The sequence below is a fragment of the Tamandua tetradactyla genome, chromosome 1 (assembly GCF_023851605.1).
Source record: "Tamandua tetradactyla isolate mTamTet1 chromosome 1, mTamTet1.pri, whole genome shotgun sequence".
Taxonomy (NCBI): domain Eukaryota; kingdom Metazoa; phylum Chordata; class Mammalia; order Pilosa; family Myrmecophagidae; genus Tamandua; species Tamandua tetradactyla.
In genome coordinates, this window is record NC_135327.1 from 87,240,193 (window position 1) to 87,262,214 (window position 22,022).

The window sequence follows — 22,022 nt, forward strand, 5'->3', positions numbered from 1 at the left end:
TGTTTCTATTCCCCATGGCCCACCAATCTCTGGAATTCTAGGTGGGAATTCTCAACTGGGCAGGGCTCCTTACCCCCATCTAGCCCTAACATTTCACTGCTCTCTTAAATACTTCACACCCCAGCCAAATGGTTCATGTCTACCCATGCCTGAAAGGCCCCCATCCCTACTTGTTTCTCTCCATTGACCGCCAGCCTGTCCCCAAACACCTCCTTTTCTCCAAGGCCTTTTCTGATCATCCCATCCAGGCAATGACCCCTCAGGGCTCCTATGAACTTCTCTAGCACTTTGGATACTTCTCAGCACACTGAGGGGCCTTACGATTTTCTTGGGGTACAGTGGAAAATGAAACAAACAAAAAAACCCTCTATTTCTAACTTTACTTCCTTGACTTCAGAAATGATCTAGTTGTGTTCCCATTCTTTCCTTTCCAGATAACCAAGCTGAAAATAGACAGCAACCCTTTTGCCAAAGGATTCCGGGACTCCTCCAGGCTCACTGACATCGAGAGGTAATGAGAATTTTCTGTTTACTTCTTTGTCCAGATAAGATAAAGAGAAGAGAGAGTTTGTAAGAACACTCTCCTCTTCACTCCAAAGAATCAGGACGTTACTGCTTATGGGCACTGATTTGCTGCTCCCAGCCCCCCTTCCCTCCCAGTTATAAACCCTGCAGATATGCACTGCTTAAGTCTTGACAGCTGCTGCAATTGGATCTATTATATGCTCGATTTCTGAGGTGGTTTCGAGAAATGATTTCTTGGCTCAAGACATTTATTCAACCATAAAAAATAGGGCTTCCTTGTTATCAAAGACTTAATCCTCTTGATGATATTAAGCTTCGTCTCTGGAAGAGTGGCAATCTGCAAAGAAATGGACTCTCGATAGCCTCTTGTCTTCTGAAGTGGACTTTACTTGGTAACATGAAGAATATAAGGGTAGTTTGAGATTTTGAAACAAGGAAATATAATTTAATTCAAGATCATATAATTTTGTCTGTATTCAATAGGAGAGACATCAGGTCTCAGGACCTTTAAGATGAGTGTCATTCATCTGTCTAGAACTTACCCCACCTTTTTATTGAATTAAAATGGTTCACGTAGTGTGCACTGTCTAGGTGACTGTCAATAACTATATTGAAATCCATAGTTTGCCCAATATAAATGTCAAGAAAGCTGTTTTTCAAAGAGAGGTTCTTTCAACCAAGCAGACTGGTTTGTACTTCTCTATGTAACTTTTTATCCTTATTCTTGACATGGCTGTTGTCTTTATTAACAGGTCAGGTACCTTAGCCACCAGCCCTCTGTTTTAGTTTATCTCCACATCTTTGTTTGATTTCCCTACCAAATGATTCACATTTCTTCTACACTCTTTGTTACCTACCACATCATCCCATCTCCTGACCATTTCTGACCAGTCTGCCCTGGCAATTTGAATTAAGGGACGATTACATGTACTAGCAACATCTGTCTGATCTTACCCTAATATAAATCATAAATTATAGGGAGCTAGTTTCAATTTGGGGGAATAGATATATAAGCTGGGTGGGGAGGTAGAGAAGCCGGGAGAAGAGGCTGAATGTTGGACAGGGACAGTAGGTTTTAGAAGAAAAGAAAGTTGATTAGGAAGTTAGAGAGCTTGATAAGTAGTTGGAAGTGTTAAGGTCCGAGAAAAAACTTGACCTTGTGGTTGGAAATCCACAGCAAAATGCAGAGGGAAGATATGGAATGTAGGGGGACAAACAGACAATTCTGGAGACCATACCTGCACGGTGGGTAACAATGAATCCATTTATAAAGCCTGTTCTCATTTATACGTGACCTTTTTCATTTCCTATTTCTGGAGTGCCAGAGGGCACTGATTCAGACTGGGTTTATGCAGATAGAATTGGAAGTGAACTTTTATCAGTTTTAGTCAGATGTCAAATAAGAATGATGACAACGACTCAGTGGGGCAGTAGTGGTGTGTTTTTATAGTGTGCATCATATCTTCTGTCTCCTGTTAGAGGATAAGCATGATATATTGGAAGACAAAAATCATGGGCTAGTGCCCAGCTCTACCTTTTATTAGCTGTGTGTCTTAGTTGGCCAGGCTACTCTGACAAATGTCACACCATGAGTTGGCTTACACAATAGTAATTTATTGGCTCATGGTTTTGAGGCAAAAAGTCCAAAATCTAGGCATTGACATGGCTTGCTTTCTCCCCAAAGACTGTAGACTTCTGGTGTTGACTGCTGGCAATCCTTGGGGTTCCTGGGTTTTCCTATCACAAAGCAATGTCCTCTCCTTTCTCACCTCTGCGACTTCCAGGTCCTCTTCAATCCAGGTTAAGACCCACTCTTATTCCGTAATTAAAAATAACATCTTCCCAGGGTCCTATTTACAGTGGGTTCAGACCCACTGGCAGGCAGATTAAGATGAAGAACATGTTTTTGGGGTACATCATTCAACCTACCACACTGAGTGATCCTGGAGGAGTCATCTAACCTCTGAGTCTATTTCCTCTTTTACAAGATGGAGAAAATAACCTTGCTCACATCAAAGGTTTGTTATGGGAATCGAGTGAGATGAGATTTGTGAAAGCAGTTTAGAAATCTAAAAGTGTAAAATAATTATAAATTCTTCATTTTATCAGATACCATTTGACCTAACAATTTTTACCTCATCTAAGTCTACTCTTAATAGTCTTTATAAACCAGCACTAGAGTAAAAATAGCTCTTTAGTCACACAAGTGCACGAGTGCTTGTGAGATATGAATATGTTCTGACTGCCCTTTAAAACATCATATTTGATAGATAATACATGCAGCCGCATTTTCCACTTATTGAATAAGCAGCCTGGAGTGGAGAAACTCACATGTACACAAAGCTAAGTAGCTTTCAGTGGTCTGAGGGCCAAGAGAGTACTCTTATGTGACTAGCTGAAAGTTTGCAAGATGACTTAAGTAGTGTGAAATTGGCCCAGGTTTCAGATTTCATTTCCAGGTATTTAAGTCTGAATTTTTCCTAAACAGCCTTTGGGGATGGAACAAATCAGATCAATTGATCTTTAGAGACCTAAAGAAATTAAATTAGTCTGGAGTCAGTTACTGCACTAAACCATTTAGTAATTGAATTGGTCCCTGTAACTGATTGAAAACAGCCCCAATCTGTAACAATACCAGGAGCTTTTCTTTATATGAGATCTGAGAGAAAAACACATCTTTTTATGACATGATGACAGAAATTGCACGTTTGTAACCTAATTGAATATGATGTTATAAATATGTGACCTTAATGATTTCAAGTTTCCTGTTTCAGATTTACAACTACTGTGTGGGATATCCAGATAAAAATGCCTTTAGGATTGGCACTAAACGCCTCTAAACTCACAATACTATTCCTTCTATAATTGTATAAGCTTTCAGGATGCTCTAAAAGGCATTATGGTTTTCCTGCACTAATTTTACTAGATTCTGTTCTGATACTTGAATGTCTCACAAATTTCATGGGCAGATTACTCCTCAGAGGTAGCAATTCCCTCTTTTGTAAAGGGAAATCCATCTCATTAGAAAAAGTAGAAAGTATTTTTATTAGATGCTCTGCACACATGCCTTCTATGGACAGCTAAGAACAAACCAATAGCCCAAAGGGGTTTCTTAGGAGAATTTAATTTATAATTATTTAGATTAGGGAGAGAATTATCTGCTGGTTTCATGTAATGAATAAGCTGCAAACAGTCTGTCGGTGGACATCACTTTATTTGGCTGTTTGTACAATCTGGCCTATACACAAAGGCAGTGTTTCTTCCGAAAAAGGAAACATATCCGGGAGGGATTTTTTGTGTTTTCTTCAAAATTAAGGTTTCCTTAAAATAAGTTTTATTTTTACAAAAAGAGTTCATGCTCATTGCAGAAAAATCAGAAAATACTGGCAAGCAAGAAAAAGAGCACAAAGAAAGGAATGAAATCCCATTCACTCAGAGATAACCACTGGCAAAACATTGTTATATAATGTTCCAAATACTTCCCTGTGCATGCATGGTCATTTTCCTCCTTTCAAATTTATTATATCATAACACTATTTTAAATAAGTTGTCCTTAACATCAGGAGATATATGTCTGCAGTGCACTTTTTTAATTAGAGAAGTTGTAAATTTACCAAAATAGTATGCAGAAAATAGAGTTCCCAAAGTACAGAGCATTTGACTGCAGTATACTGTTTAATAGCTGCCTCATTTTCCACTATGTAGCATTATTTATCTGGCCAATTTTACATATTAATCATTTAGATTTTCTTCTTTTTTCTGCTAAAAACAGTAGTAGGAGGAAAATCTTTGTAGCTATCTTTTTTTTTTTTTTTTTTTTTTTTTTTTTTAACATTTTCTTGTTTTATTGTATTCTGTTTCTCCGTATTTGTTACATGGGCTGGGGCCGGGAATCGAACCGAGGTCCTCCGGCATAGCAGGCAAGCACTTTGCCCGCTGAGCCACCGCGGCCCGCCCTGTAGCTATCTTTTTATGCATATTCTTAATCATTTTCACAAATGAAAATGCTGGGTCAAAGGATATACATATTTTTAAGGCTTTTCATACATACCGCCAGATTCCCACATCGTGGCCCTTTTTCTTTATGCTTGTCAACATGAGCATCATCTTTTTATTTTTGCCAATTTGATAGGTGAAAATTTATAACATACATTCTCTAGTGAATTGAACTGTTTGTCCTTGGTACATTTATTTTCCTTTTGGATTGTTCATCTTTCTCTTACTGATTTACAGAAGCAATTTATATACCAAGAGATTTAGTATTTAATTGTTCATATATGTTGGAAGAATCATTTTGCCATTCTGAAAATAATCTTTTTATTTATGTTATTGTTGATAAATGGAAATTAACATCCAGTCTATTGCTCTCTTTCTTTGTGATTTCTATTTTAGAAATACTTTCCCTCACTCCAAAATTATGTAAATATTCAGCTATAATTTTCTATCACTTTACTGCTTTCTAGTTTTACATTCAAATCTTTAACTCATGTGGTACTTATTTTAGTGTATATTAAATAGGTACATAACTAACTTTACAAGTGGTCCCAATTCTATATTTTTGAGAATATATTCCTTTCTCCCTGATTTATAACTATCTTTATCACATACTAAATTCTTACGTATGCTAGTTTTTACATCCTCATCAATCTGCCAGTACTGCATTGATGTAATTTTTGTAAATTGATAGCATATGTAAATATTTCATGATACATAAATATCTGATGTGGTGAGTGCCAACTCTTTTCATTTGTCATTGTTTGATAGTTTTTGTCATTTATGCTTTCAGACTTTGGAATCATTTTGTCAAGTTCTCCAAAAAAAAAAAAAAAGGTGTTGGCATTTTGTTTGGGCATGTGTTAAATTTAGACAATAATTTTGGGGAGAAAATTCATATCTTTAAAATGTTAAGAATCCTCTTCTAAGAATATGTGATATGTTTGTCTTTTCACTGAACTCTCCTTTTATCTTCTTTAGAAATTTTGGAGTTTGCAAATTTGTAAGTCCAGTGCATCTCTTAGTAGGCATATACCAGGTCTGCTAGCCAGAACAATAGCTACTGGCCACTTGAAGACTTGAAATGTAGCTGTTCCAAACTGAGATGCACTGTAAACAGAAAAAAAAAAAAAAACCACTGAAGTTTGAAGACATAGTATAAAAACAGAATGAAAAATATCTCACCAGTAGTTTGATTACATGTTAAAATAATATTTTGGACATATTGGGCTAAATAAAATGTTATAAAAATTAACTTTACCTGTTTCTTTTTATTTTATTTTTATGTGGCTTCTAGAATTTAAAATGACATATGTGGCTTCCATTACATTTCTATTGGACAGAACAGTTCTAGAGGGTTTGGGTGGTTTGCTTTTTGTAAATAGTGGTTTAAATTGATATCTGCCTACTTTGGTCTGTGAAAAGCTATTGATTTCAGCACCCTGACATTTTACTGAACTTAAAAAATGAATTCTAATACTCTCTCATGTTTCTTTGAGTTTTCCAGTTAGACTGTTGTATCATCTGCAAAAATGAACATTTTATTGCTTTCTTGCCAGTAGTTATACTACAAAAATTATCTTTTCCTTGTTTTTTTATACTGACTAAATTTTCTAGGACACTATTGAAAAATAATGATGATGGAATTTTTCTCTTGTTCTTGGCTTAACTTGGAATTCCTCTAGTGTTTTATCATTATGAAAGCTTTTTAATGGCTGTTGGTTTCAGACAGAAATTCTTTATCACATTAAAGTAATAGCTTTTTCTGCCTAGATAACATTTTTAAAATCATGAATGACTGTTGGATTTGTATTAAATGCTTTTTAAACGCCTATTGAGAAAATGTAAATTGCTTTTCTAATTTTAACTAACAATGTGATTAATTGTAGTCTTATTGTCTCTATTGAACATTCCTTGTATTTCTGGGATAAATGTCATCTATACTGGATTTAATTGGCTCGTATTTTATTTGAGACTTCATATCCATTTTCATAATGGAAATCTGACTGTTTCTTTTTTTATTTCTTTATCAGTTTTTGGTGCCAGGGTTCAACTAGTTTGTCCAAGTTAAGTGAGCTATTTCTCTCCTTTGTATTGTTTTGATCATTTTAAATACTGAAGAACTGGTGATCACTCACCTGAAGATCTGCTCAATCTTGCCCTAAATCATCTGGGCATAGTATTCGTTAGGGGAATACTTTTTTGACAAGCTTCTTAGTTTGTTCCATAGTTTACCAGTCATATATATAAATTAACTTCTGTTCCATTTAATGCATTTTGTCTTAAATTATTTGTCCAGTGTTATATTGCTGTCTTTTTATTTTACTTTTGCTTTCTTTTGTTTGCCCTTTAAACTTTAAAAAAAAAAGTCACTCCAGCAATATTCCTTACTCTCTCTTGTGTCTTTGTAGACCTTTCCTGATATTTCATTCATTAAAAAAACACTGTCTTGATCCTATTTGTCTTTTGCCTCTTAGACTTTCTCCCCCTCCCTGACTCCACCAAGCTGCTCTTGTCAGAAGGTCACCAGTGACCTCCTTATTGCTAAACCCAGTGGTCAATCTCAGTCTTCATCCAGCTTGACCTGTCAGCAGCATTTGACAGAGTTGCTCGTTCCCTCCCTCTTTCCTTAGTTGGCTTCAATGTCTCCCACTCTTCTGGGTTGTGTTATACTTCCTTGGCCATTCTTTCTCTGTCTTCCTTGTTGGTTCCTCCTCATTTCCACCATCTATAAATGGGATGTGCTCCAGGCCTTAGTGCTTTCACTTCTTATCTTCTCAATCTTCCTGGGTGATTGAACCAGTTTCATGCCCTTAAATACCATCATATAAACTGATGACAATGACATCCACATCTCTCAGCCTGGCCTCTCCAGATTCAAATAGCTTCCTGGCTATTACTTTTACTTCTTCCATTCCCCCAATGGCATCTCAAATCTAACACATCTAAAATTGAACTTACCCACACTTCCACAAATGCTCTTCCTTTGATGGTCCCACCATGGCTGCTGACAACTGTATCGTTCCCATTACCTTAGCTAGAAACCTTGGAGTCATCCTTGACTCCTTTCTCTTTCACTTCCCACTTCCAAACAGCCAGCAAATCCTGCTCACTTCCTTCAAAATATATTTGAGGAGTCTAGCAATTTAGTATCATCTCTACTGCCACCCCTCTGCCACCACTCTTTCCTAGATTACCACATTCATTTCCTAATCAACCTCTCTACCTCTTACTTCCCTTAATTCCATTCAGAATACAGCAGCCAGAATTATCTTGTCAAAGAAGGAAGTCAGATCACAACACTCTTGCCTGGAGCTCTCCAGTGATTCCTCACCTTGTTGAGAGGAAAATCCAAAGTCTTGACAAGGTCTGAAAGGATCTAAAGGACCTGTTGCCTCTATTGCCACCCTCAACCCCCATTATTTCTCCGAATGCCTCTCCTTTTCTCCTTTTTGTTCACTGCTTCAGCCACACTGGCCTCCATGTATGGCCTTGAACATGCCCAAGTCCAACTAGGACTTTTGCATTTACTTACCTTCTGCCTGGAATGTGTTGCCTGGATATCTGTATGTTCCAAGCCTTTGCTGTTACTGTTTTTTCCTACTATATGCCCAGTACCTACAATAGTACCTGGTACACAGTAAGCCACGTATTGTGATATCTGATATCTTGGGTCTTGTTTCTACTTTTTGTTTATTACAGCTACTTGCTTTTCCTTTTATTTTCTTGTCTTTTATTATAGTTATCAGGTTTTTTTCTTTTAATAATAATAATAATGACTAACACACCACTTTTCTGGTAGTTATTTTCTTTCTTTTTTCTGTTTTTGGGTGCATGGGCTGGGAATCAAACTCAGGTTCCCCACAAGGCAGGCAAGCATTCTACCACTGAACCACCCAGTACTCCACTTTTACCTGTATCAGCAATATGCTATGTACTTTGCATACTTTATTTCAGTTACTCTTCCAAACAATACTACAGTAAAGGGTCTGCTATTACCCCTATTTTATAGATATGATTCATACTTTATCCACATCCACATTCACATGATTTGTGACAAAGCTGAGTCTCAAGCCTAGTTTAGTTTGTCTGAAACCAATGTCCTTGGCATTTTTTAAAACTTGTTATGGTAGTAACATGTATACAATTCATATATACAACACAGACACATTCAAGTGTATATTTCAGTGGTATTGATTGCATCCACAATATTTTGCTGCCATCACCAACATTCATCACTCCAACTTTTTTATCACCTCAAACAGAAACTCTGCACAGATTTAGTGGTGACTCCTCCCTCCCCTCCCCTCATCCCAGCCCCTGGTAATCTATAATCTACTATCTGTCTCATTGAAATTTACTTATTCTAGGCATTTCATATAAGCAAGAGCATACAATATTTGTCTTTTTGTGTCTAGCTTATTTCACTCAAGATGATGGCGCTAACACACACCCAATTTGTAACATTGTTGCATTTATTTTTAATAATTATTTCCTTTAAGTTCTAAAATAGCACCATAGTAAGAATGGTCATTTTATGTTACTGTCCTGTAAAATATGAAATATATAATATATGATTCTTCCTCTGCTACCACTTCTTCAACCCACAGCTTTGCTTGAAATAATCTGAAATTTAAAATCCAGATTATTATTCATGTATCTTTACCTTTTTTTTACAAAATAATTTCTTAATGTTAACTAAGGATCACAGACACATTAACTGCAATTATTTAAACTTAATGCCAGTTGTACCTACTTCCTTGTGTACTGCTCATTCCTTCTCCCTGTCCCCCCACCCTGCTCCCATTTCTCACTCCTCTTGCTGTTTTTTGTTTGTTTGCTTGCTTCTAATTGGTCTGCTCTATTCAGCCCTTCTAAAACTCTGTTATACATATATAGCCTCTCCTGAATCTATTCCCTATTTCTCTTGTCTATTATTTGATAATTTCCATCTCTTTAACTTTTTATTCTGAGGGTAAATTTTGGGAGAATTGCTTCCATGTGTCTTCTAATTTGATTCTGTTTTCTGCAGCACCCAATATTCTGTTTACTGTCTCTATTGATTTATTTGAAAATGTTGTCGTTTCCAGGGACTCTTTTTATTTATCTTCAGATTGTTTCCCCCATAGCTACTAGTCCTTACTTTATTAATATAAGGAGTTCTTAAAATCTTACTGAAAAGTCAGAAGATACAAATTGAAGGACTAAAGACCTTCTTTCTTCTTGCAACAAGCTTATTTTAGAAGAGATCGTTTGTTCTGCTTTATTAAAATATTTTTCTTCTTTTGAATTACTGATTTTTTTGTAATGTCAAGGTATTTTTCTCTAGCTTATCTGTAGAATGGATGCCTTTTTTGTCTAGTGTTTGGAGCTAATATTAATCCTTAAGAAAAGTGTGTGGACCTTTAACAACTCTTCCAGGTGCATACTGAAGAAGGGCAAATAATGTAAATTAATTGTAATTTTGCCAGCAGGGAGATTAAATAATTCTGGTTAGGTTATGGAGTTGTGACAAGTAGATGGAGGTAGGCTCTATAAGAGGAGTTTAAACTTTGTGTTTATTAAGCTTCCCTCTAGGTCTCAGCACTAGAAATTACTTGAGACAATGACCTATTTCCCTACCCCAACAAACCAGCCTCACTGCCCCCCTCTGGGGCCAGTCATGTCCGGGCCGCACCTGGATTGTACTTTCCTCCCAGACTCCCACAGTGTGAGAATCTGCTCCTCATCAACTGCTTAAAGATCTGTTTTCACCTTTAGCCTCCCTAGCGCCAAGTTGGGGTTCAGACCAATGACAGAGGCCTCTGTCTTTATACCTTCATCAGGTAGTTTTCTTTCTTGTTTTCCTTCCTCTGATTCTTTTCCTTTTTCTGGCTGAAATATCTGAGTATGAGGTTGGCAATCTCCCTAATTTCCTGGTTTTTCTTGGTCATATCAGTTGAGCAGGAAATTACATACATAGGCTTATATCACCATATTGGTTTGGAATTCATACTAAAAGTGGTTTGAAACCCTTGTGTTGAATAAAACCTTACAGACTCATAAAATTTGGAAACCAGCCCCGTGGGATTCAAGCTTTTTTGCTCAGAGATCAAAGGCACACTCTATTAGTTTAGATGAGGAAGGAGGCTTCAGGAAAGTAAACTGCAAATCCAATATTCTGGCAATTTGCAAAAGTTTTGTCTATATCTAGCAATGAAGCAGCAAGCGTTTTTGAAGATTTGCTTTTAAAGAGGTTCACAGTTTGTGGATAATTTTTAGGTCTCTCATGATGACTTAAGGTGCTAGAAAGAAAGTAATGGTTGGTTCTAACACAGTTCTAGGCTGATTTAGAGCGTTTCTGAAGTAGTCAGATTTTCATTAAGAGTCTCGTAGGGTCATTGGGGTTCTCCTCTAATTAATTAACCCTGCTTAGAGCAGGGGTTGGCAAGCTACAGCCTGCCATCTGTGGAAGTGTTAGCATCAAGGAAACTACCAACCTAGAAATATTACCCCCTTAGGAAGATTTTTTTCCCCTTTCTGGGTTAAAACGAAAAAGCTCTGAACTTTACTCTGAGGCCCACGTGGTGATGCTGGTTGACAATGCTGGCAAGATCTGATCTCTGCTAGCATTTTATTTTCCCTGTCTTAACAGTGGTGGTTGAGGCATGCTATCAGGGCCATTTAGTACTTGTAACCCAATAAAGTTTGATCCAGGGTTCAAGCCAGAAGAAAGATAACAGAAAAAGATGACAAAGCAATAACCTGGAAATGCATACTTTTAAAGATTCCTTATAGATTTCAGTTATCTGTACTACTTTTTGTCCATCTCTTTAATCTTGTGCCTCATTTATTATGGTTAATTGAAAATAGGTTGTGATTTTTTCTCTTTCAGACTACTAGAAATTTGCTGCACCTTTAGAGAATAGTATAAATAGCTTTTTGGGGAAGTAGGTGTTAAAAAGACTGAAAATATCACCAAACATATTGAGAAATTAGAAAATGTTTCTCAGAACTTACAAAAACTTATTTTTCTGAGACTTGCACTTTTGTAAAATTACATATTTGACGAATATAAAAATAGTCACGCTTATAATAATGAAACTGTGAGTCTCTACCTCTTATCATCCCCCACTCCATAGGCTTCTTTAAGGGGCATGTGTGTGTTAAAGATAAAATTCAACATGAGTTCATATTGATGTTCTCTATTTTAATTTAAGACTATAGGGTATTTTGTTTAACCTCTTGGACCTTATATCTATGTCTCTTTTTCTCACTGAGAATGTGATTTTCAACAGACTGGGAATGATGGTGCTAGAATATCCCACCACTACTCATTTGCTCTGTCCCACATTACATGCACACACAATGACCTCAGCCAATGCAAATCAACAGACCTCCAACAGCATGATAACTAAACATAGTCAAAAATATTTTTATGGTCCTTTTTGTCATGGGCATGAATCCTACTAGTAATATATATTAAATTACTTTTTTTAAAAAAATTCTATTTGGAAACAGTTTCAAACTCATAGAAAGGTGACAAGGACAGGGCACAGAAGCCCTGCATCTAGAGAGCCTGTTAAAGCTCTGCTAATGGTTCCAGTAACAATTGTTCCAAATAGCAAAGCATGAGACCCAGGGTCACGTATTGCAGCCAGTTGTTGGTGTCTATCTGGGTTTCTTCCATCCTGGAACTGTTCTTCAGCATTTCCCTGACTTCCTCAATTGCACGTGCTAAAGAGGATAAGCCATTTTGTACACACTCCTCCATTTGCTCTTGTCCTATTTCCTCATGGTTATGCATTTTGGCTGGAATATTGTCTGTGCTATTTTGTTGTTGTTGTATCACATTTAGCACATGGTGTCTGTCCCATACTGGTAATGTTACTTTTCTCATTTATTATGGTGGTGCTGCCCTTATAAATTTACTTTGCATCCTCTTTGTAAGTGATACGTTTTTGTGAGGACATTCTTTGAGACTATGTAAATATCCCTTTCCTCATCAGCCTTTCACCAACTGGTTATAGCATCAATAGACATTTCTTACCTGAATTATGAATATGGTTTTTAGCAAATTGTGATTTTTCTAACATCATCATTCCTTCTGTAGCTATTAGTTGTTATTTCCTACTATGAAGAACTTTCTCTTGTCCTCATTCATGGATGCCTATTTTCCATAATTTATTTTTAAATGTTTGTTTTAGTAACATATAAAATCTAAAATTTCTCCTTCTAAATATATTCAGATATATACTTGACTGAATTACTGTGTCTTAAAGTCACCTGGAATCTTTCCTCCTTGGGTAGGTGCAATACTAACTCAGTGATTCGTGTTTAGGTTCATTTGTTTTGTTTTGTTTTAAATATTTCTTTATTAGAAATATTTCTGGAAGTTGTAAGTTTCCAGAAAAATTTCATAGAAAATACAGAGTTCTCTTATATTCCTCTTATTATTAACACTTTGCATTAGTGTGGTACCTTTGTTACTATTGATGAAATAATATTATAATTGTACTATTAACTATAGCCCATAGTTTACATTAGGGTAAAATTTCCCCCCGTATATCACCCTAATAACACCTTGCATTAGAGTGAAACATTTATCATAATTCATGAAAAAACATTTTATTTTATAATTGGACTATTAACTATAGTTCATCATTTATAGTAGGGTTTACTGTGTTGTACAGTCCTGTTTTACTTTTAATTTTTATTCTAGTAACATATATATTACCTAAAATTGCCCCTTTTAATCACATTAACTTATATAATTCAGTGCTGTTAATACATTCACAATGTCATGCTACAGTCACCACCATCCATTTCCATTATAAAGTTCCATTATAAACTTTATAATGTTTTTAAAGTTCCATTATAAGTTTCCATTATAAACTTTATAATGAATCCAAATAGAAATTCTGTACAATTTAAGCATTAACTCCCTATTCTCTACCCCCAACCCAGCCCTGGTAACCTGTATTCTAGATTCCAACACTATGAGTTTTTTATTCGAAGTATTTCAAGTTAAATCAATGAGATCATACAATATTTGTGCTTTTGTGTCTGACTTATTTCAGTCAACATGATGTTTTCAAGGTTCATCCGTGTTGTTATACATATCAGAACGTCATTCCTTTTTAATGTTGAATTATATTACATTGTACGCATATATCATTTTGTTCATCCATCCATTGTTGATGAATACTTGGGTTGCTTCCATCTTTTAACAATTATGAATAATGCTGCTGTAAACTATGGTGTGCAAATATCTATTCAAGTCTCTGCTTTCAATTCTTTTGGAATATACCTAGTAGTGCTACTTCCAAGCATTATGGTAATTCTGTACTTAGCTTTCTGGGGAACTGTTACACTGTCTTCTACAATGGATGCACCATTTTACATTCCTGCCAGCAAGGAATGAATGTTCTATCTCCGCATCTTCTCCAACTTGAATTTTCTGGGTTATAGATACTAGCCATTCTAATGGGGGTGAAATGGTGTCTTATCATGGCTTTGATTTGCATTTCCCTGGTAGATAGAATTGTTAAACATCTTTTCAGGTGCTTTTTAGCCATTCGTATATTCTCTTTAAAGAACTGTCTCTTTAAGTCTTTTGCCCATTTAAAAAAATTGGGTTGTTTTCTTATTGTTGAGTTGCAGGATATCTCTATATATTCTGGATATTAAATCCTTATCAGATAAATGGTTTCCAAAGATTTTCTCCCATCGAGTAAGTTGTTTTTTTCATTTTCATGGTAAAGACCTTTGATGGATAAAAATTTTTGATTTGATGAGGTCCCATCAATCTGTATTTTCTTTTGTGGCTTGTACTTTAGGTATAAAGTCTAAGAAACCGTTGTCTAACATAAGATCCTGAAAATAATTTCGTACATTTTCTTCTAGTAGCTTTTTTTTTTTGTAGACCTGGTTCTTATAGTTAAGTTTTTGATCCATTTTGAATTAATTTTTGTATATAGTGTGCAATATGGATCCTCCTTCCTTCTTTTACATATTGATATCTAGTTCTCCCAGCATCATTTGTTAAAGAGACTCTTTTTTTCCAATTGAGTAGACTTGGCAGTCTTATAAAAAATAAATTGGTGATAAATAACAGTGGTGACAGGGGGCATCCTTGTCTTGTTCCAGATCTTAGAGGGAAAGCTTGCAGTATTTCATTGAGTATGATATTAGCAGAAGGTTTAGTCATACGTGCCCTTTACCATTTTTAAAATATTTTAATTATAAACACTGAACCGATATACCAACATTCTTGACATAAAATCGTTCTTGACATGTGGACATTCTTGACATGGTTACAATCAATGGCTCACAATATCGTCACATAGTTGTGTATTCATCACGATGATCGTTTTTTTGAGCATTTGCATCACTCCAGAAAAAGAAAGAAAAAAGAAAAAAAATTCATACTTTTTCATTTTGAGGAAGTCTTCTTCCTGTTATCTACATAGTTTTATCAAGAAAGGATGCTAGATTTTGTCAAATGCTTTTTCTGCATCAGTTGAGATGATCAGATAGTTTTCCCCCTTCTTTTTGTTAACGTGGGGTATTACATTAATTGGTTTTCTTATGTTGAACCATCCTTACATACCTGGGATAAATCCCACTTGATCATAGTATATAATTCTTTTAATGTACTGTTGGATTCAATTTGATAGTATTTTGTTGAGAATTTTTGCATTTATAAGATAAATTAGTCTGTAATTTTCTTTTCCTGTAGTATCTTTATCTGGCTTTGGTTTGTGGGTAATATTGGCCTCATAGAATGAGTTAGGTAGTGTTCCCTACTGTTCAGTTTTTTGTAAGAGTTTGATCAGGATTGATATTAATTCTTCTTGGAATGTTAAGTAAAATTCACTAATCAAACCATCTGGTCCTGGGCTTTTCTTTGTTGGGAAGTTTTTGATGACTGATTTATAACTTTATTTTGTAATTTGTTTGTTGAGATCTTTTTTATCTCCAGAGTTAGTTTACATTTTTTATGTGTTTCTAGGAATTTATCTATTTCATCTGTGTTGTCTAATTTGTGGCATGTTGTAGTTCCTAGCATCTTCTTATGGTCCTTTTCATTTCTATGAGGTCACTAGGACCTCATTTCTGATTTTATTTATTTGTGTGTGTGTATGTATTTTTCTTTGTCAGAAAACCTTTTAGGTAAAGGTTTTTCATGCTCTATTTTGTTATTTTATTCTTGATTTCATTTTTTTCTGCTCTAATCTTTGTTATTTCTTTTCTTCTGCTTGCTTTGGGATTAATTGCCATTCTTTTTCTAATTCCTTCAAGTATTCCATTAGGTCTTTAATTTCAGTTTTTTTCTTCGTTTTTAATGTGTTTAGGCCTATAAATTTCCCTTCGCAGTTCTGTCTTCACTGTATCCCATAAGTGTTGATATGTTATATTCTCATTTTCTTTTGTCTCCAGATATTTACTGATTTCCCTTGCAATTTCTTCTTTGACTCACTGATTGTTTAAGAAAAGTATTATTTAATCCATGTATTTGTGGATTTTCCAGTTCTCTGCCTGTTATTGATTTCCAGCTTCATTCCATTATGGTCAGAGAAGATGGCTTGTATAATTTCAGTCTTTTAAATTTATTGAGACTTGTTTTGTGACCCAACAGATGGTCTTTTCTGGAGAATGATCCATGTGCACTTGAACAGAACGTATAATCTGATGTTTTGGGGTACAATGTTGTATATATGTCTATTAGGTCTAGTTCAGTAATCATATTATTCAAGTTCTTTTCTTGTTGATCTTTTATCTAGATGATCTAGCTACTGATGAGAGTGGTGTATTGAAGTCTCCACCTATTATAGTAGAGTGGTCTCTTTTTCCCTTCAATTTTGCCAGTGTTCGCTTAATGTATTTGGGGGCACCATGGCTGGGTGCATAAATATTTCTTCTTGGTGGATTGCCCTTTTTATTAACATATAGTGTCCCTCATTGCCTCTTATAACAGCTTTTGACTTAAAGTCTGTTTGTCCAACATTAGTATAGCTACCCCAGCTCCTTTTTGGTTACTGTTTGCATAGATTATCTGCTTACAACCTTTCACTTTCAAACTATTTGTGTCTTTGGATCTAAGGTGAGTCTCCTGTAAACAAAATATAGTTGGATCATGTATTTTATCCATTCTGTCAATCTGTGTCTTTTGATTGGGGAGTTTAATCCAATAATGTTCAATGTTATTTCTGTGAAGGCAATACTTCAGCCATTTTGTCCCATGGTTTTCATGTCGTATCTTTTTTGTCTCTCTTTTCCTTTATTGCAACCTCCTTTTCTTTATTGTTGATTTTTGTGATGTATCTGACTGATCCTTTTTCATTTCTGTTTCTGTGTATTTTTAAAATACTTTCTCTGTGGTTGCCCTTGGGTTTTTATAACACAACCTACTTCTATAACCTACTAAATTTAAAAAGATACCAATTTAGCTTCAACAGTGTACACAGTCTCTGTTTCCATAGGCCCCTACTTCCCCTCTTTATTTTGTTTTTTTGTCCCACATTACCTCTTTATATTTTATAAGTCCATTATCAGGAAATATGACTTTTATTCATTTGTTTTCTGACTCTTATAGGGGTTTCGCATTTACCCTTTCAGTTACCTTTACTAAAAAATCTTCACTTCTTCACACTATTCCAAGCCATTCTCTCCTGTCTTTTCCTTTCAACCTAAAGGATTCCCTTTAGCGGTTCTTATAGGAGAGGTCATTTGTTGACAAACTCTCTCAGTTTTTGTTTATCTGTGAATATTTCAACCTCCCCCTCATTTTGAAGGACAATTTTACCAGATAATTTTGGGCTGGCAGCTTTTCTCTTTTAGTACCTTAAATGTATCATTCCACTGACGCTTTACCACCATGGTTTCTGATGAGAAATTAGAACTTAGTTTTATTACAGCAATTCATTATATGCAATGAATTGCTTTTCTCTTGCTTCTTTCAGGATTCTCTCTTTATCTTTGGCATTTGATATTCTGATTAGTATTTTTGTCTCCGAGTGAGTCCATTAGAGTTTATTCTGTTTGAAGCATGTTGTGCTTCTTGGACATGTATGTTTTTGTCTTCCATAAGAGTTGGGAAATTTTCAGCCATTATTTCCTCAAATATTCTTATTACCTCTTTCACTTCTCTTCTCTTTCTGGTACATCCATGGTGCATATTTTTGTATAATTTATGCTGTCACTCAAGTCCTTGGGACAGTCCTCAATTTTCTCTTTTCTTTTCTCTCTGTGTTTTTCTTACTGTATGATTTTGATTGTCCTGTCTTCTAATTTGTTGATCTTTTCTTCTGCCTATTCAAATCTGCTGTTGTATATCTTTAGTGTATTTTTATTCTCTGTTTTTTTTTAGACCTTTTAAATTGTATAGTACAATATATATATACAAAGCAAAGAAATAAAAAAGCAATAGTTTTCAAAGTGCTCTTCAAAAAGACGTTACAGGATAGATCCCAGAGTTTGTCATGGGCTACCATATGATCCTCTCATATTTTTCCTTCTAGCTACTCCAGAATATAGGAAGCTAGTATTCTCCATTATTGTGCCTTTCATCCCTATAATTTCTGTTATGTTTCTTTTAAACTTCAAACTCTTCTTTTGCTCATATATTGTTTCTTAATAACCTTTAGTGCTATATCCACCATCAGTTTATTTCTATCCATGTTTTCCTTCATCTCCTTGAATTGATTTGGGAGATTTGTTTGAACATCTTTGATGAGTTTTTCCAAATTCTTTGTCCCCTCTGAAGTTATCATTTATTCCCTTGACAAAACCCTATTTTTCTGTTTCTTACTATGGCTTGTAATTTCTTGCTGATGTCTGGGCATCTGATTATTTTGATGTATTAATTCTGAAGGTCACTTTCTCCTTCTTGTTTAGGGTTTTATTGCTGATTGGCTAACTTTCTCTGGAACTTTAGAGTAGGCTATGTTTAATTGTTCAGGTTGTCTCAGCTCTTCTGCATCTGACTCTTGCCCTGAATATGTTGTACAATTTTTAAGATTGCCCTTTCAAGTGCAATTGTTTCACCTCCATGAGAAAGCTTCCTTTCCTCTGTTCCTTCTTCAGAATCTTGATCTGTTCTGTTTGTTTTTGTGCGGAATTTTCTCCCTAGCTCCTGTGATTTGTTTAAAATTTTTCCTTATTCAGTGCCCCCTTTCTCTTATACTTTTCAGCTCTGGGACCTGTCCTGTCTTCAATCAGTTTCAGATTTCTCACTCTTTCTTTTTTTCCATAAGGCTTTTCTGCCTCCAGTTTCTTCCCCATTGGGGTATCCTGCCCCAGGGAGCCAGCTGAGATCAACACAGAAAGGCCTGTTTTGCATTTAGTTGGTCTATCAGAGAATGGATTGTGTGTCTACACCTCTTTCCAACAGCTCTTTATTCCCTGGGGGCACTTGTGTTCTACCTTGGGTCTCTGTGGACTTGGGTCCCTGTGCCTGCATATTTGTGGGGTTTTAACTTGCTGCTGTATTTCTGTAGTCTGTATCTGTAGCAGGAGGAACCTGGGCCATGCTGACCCTGTGTAACTCTTAAACTGCGTAGGCCTGAGTAAGGGTGAGAGGTCCAGACTGACCAGTCTAGGACATAAGTCCCCTACCTGATTTTGGTGTTTCATTTTATTTTCCTTTGATTCAACATTGTGGTGCCTTCTCTATACTCTATCACATACTCCAGAGTTCCATGCATACTGTGAACTTATTAGCCCAATCTCATAATTGTTCCCTGAATAGCCATCAACATAAGTTCTTATGTCACTCTTATATCTTTGTAAGAAAACCAGCAGAATAGATTTGAGAGAAGGAGATAGTTGTTTATATTATAATTTTGGGGTGGACAAACTATATTGGCTGAGAAAACAAATAGGGTAAACTTAAATCTAGTGAATGAAATTGTTATGGCTCATTATTTAGTTTGCTAATTCCCTTAATCTTTCATAAATGCAACTATGAGTATTACTGAGATTCTTACAAGTAGATTATGCATTGCCTGCAACAAAGGAAAAGTGAAATGTAATTTCAGTGATGTCTGCTAAAAAAAGAAAAAAAAAAACTGGGCATGCCTTTAACAAGGCAAACAGGACATGGGAAGTAAACTACTTGAAAGTAAAAGTACTGGAGAGCAAATAGCAGAAGCGAATGCTAATCGTCTCTGGCCCTTGGATTGGCCCTTTGCTCCCACTGCCCCACACTGTTCCTCTGGGACTCATGTTCTGTACCAGGAAGCACCGAGCAGGCCAGACCTCCCAGGTTAGGGAGAACAGAGGACATCTGCGTCACCTCTGCTTGGAGGGTCAGGACCCAGAAGTATGATTTTACTTGGTTATCAGAACAGAGTTAGATATCAAGGCATTGTAAATTGAATTTTATCTCTGAACTACTGAACAACATATTATAATATTCCAGTATTGTAGGAATAAAACTGACTTCATTTCTAATTATTGGTTTATAGTTTATTCTTTCTCCAGTACACATTAAAAAAGTAAGCAGAAATTTTGAAACATTTTTTAAAAAGTAAGCAGAATATTTTATAATTATATTATGCATTCCGAAGTGTGCCCTGACATTTTGCTTTTAAATGCCCAGAAGAAATTTAAACTTGATTCTCTATGAAGTATTTATTTTGAGACTGGAATGAAATTTAAGAGTGACCCAGTTTATCCGTCTTATTATACCAATGAGGCAATAAGAGCCCAGAGCACTCAAGTAATTTGCCCAAGGTTGCACAATTAGCAGAAAATTTGGGGCTAGAACCCAGAGTTTTCTGTAACTAGTTACATACTTTTTCAAAATAGGCTTTTCCAATGGGCTTTTTAAATTTTACTTTTGTTTATGTATTTATAGATTCATAAATTGTTTGAGGCATAGTGAACCTTCATCTAACCCAGCCCACGAGTGCTCCCACCACACTGTCACTTTATAGTAGAAATTGAGGCCCAGATATTGATAAGAAATCTAATTGTACAGCTTTTGGGGAAAGAAACTAGATGATAGATAGATAGATGGGTAGGTAGATAAATAGATAGATATAGATAGTTCTGTCTTTGTATTTATCTTCAATCAAGTAATGCTTAGTTTAAGACCCTGCCTAAATAAAATGAAAGTAATTTCATTTGGTAACCAGATTAAAGTCTACTTTTTAACTGAGAAAATAAAATCTGTTTACAACAACAAAAAGGAAAAGATGGCTTTTAACAGAACTAAATGTTATTTTTTATTTTCAAATTCTAAGAGTCACAAAAAACTTCCTTTAACTAGAAATCCGTGTTATGCATTTAAAATGTTACACATTTATCCACAGTTTATAAGAGGAAGAATTTATATTACAAAACATTATTAAGAGGAAATGTCCACCAAACCAATGAATCTGATAGAACAACAGAATTGTCCATTGAGTTAAAGCTGTAAATTATCCTACTCTTTGGCTTGTGTCTTTCATTCTGTTCCATGAAAGATATTTGTTCCATGCTCAAATTTAATTAGAGGTTAGGTAACTTGTACTTTGCATGAGACTGCTTTTCTATTGTCACAACCATAAGACTTAGGTAACTAAGAATAATAGTTTTGGAATTTTTTTTGCCAGTGGTAACAGTTTACTTAAGTTGCAAATGATAACATAAAACCAGGAATGTATATTACTAAGAAGAAAAATTAGTAAGACTTAGTCAAATAAATAAAAATAAACTAAAGAATAAAAGCTTTAAAATTAAAGCTTTTAAAATTAAGCTTAAATTTAAAAGATTTATTTAGCACTATTTTGTTTTTTCAAAATGGATTGCACAATATATTTCAGTTCTCAAATTAAAATTAATGGTTTATAATACGTATCAAATTGTATTATCTTAAGTTTTCATTTATTAAATATTTTGTGGAAACTACAAATATCAATGTATTGCCTTCCAGTAATTTATAACATTATCTGAATAAATCTCTAGAAAAATATCGTGACAAGGAGTTATTTACAAAAACCCATCATGACCTGATGTAAACATGAACAAATTGAGGAGCAAGGACAACTTTCAATATTTAGTTTCCTATAAATTAGATTTGGTTTTAATGGATTTGTGTTTTCTCCCTGAACATAGTTTATGCCAAGTCTATATTCAGAAGAGAAAGTTTGAATGTAAATTGAAACAGCATTTAATATTTGTCTAATTTTCTGCCTGACAGAAAATTGTGGGAACATTTAAATCAAGCATGGAAAAACATAGTGACAGTAAGTCTCAAATTCATCTAAAATAATTATAATTATATAACTAGTTTTTGCAACACGAGCTTGACACTCTAATAAAAATAAGTTAATTTTATTAATTTCATAAACATTTATTGAGCATTTATTATTTGCCAGGCACTAGTATAATCTCTTTTGTTTATTAATCCATTTACTCTTAATAATAGTCCTAAGAGCTTGATGTATTATTACCCCCATTTTACGAATGAGAAAACTGAAACCTGGAGAAGTGATGTGCCCAAGAGCACACAGCTGGCACGTGGCATGGCTAGGATT

At 35.1% G+C, this 22,022-nt stretch overlaps 1 protein-coding gene across 1 annotated transcript in view; it reads left to right on the forward strand.

Annotated features, from left to right (window-relative positions):
• Positions 1–22,022, forward strand: part of TBX20 (T-box transcription factor 20) — a 62,063-nt gene that overhangs the window by 21,041 nt on the left and 19,000 nt on the right. Inside the window, exon 6 of the mRNA XM_077119988.1 lies at positions 435–511. Coding sequence (XP_076976103.1) covers positions 435–511 — 77 coding nt within the window. The remainder of the gene's footprint in view (positions 1–434; positions 512–22,022) is intronic.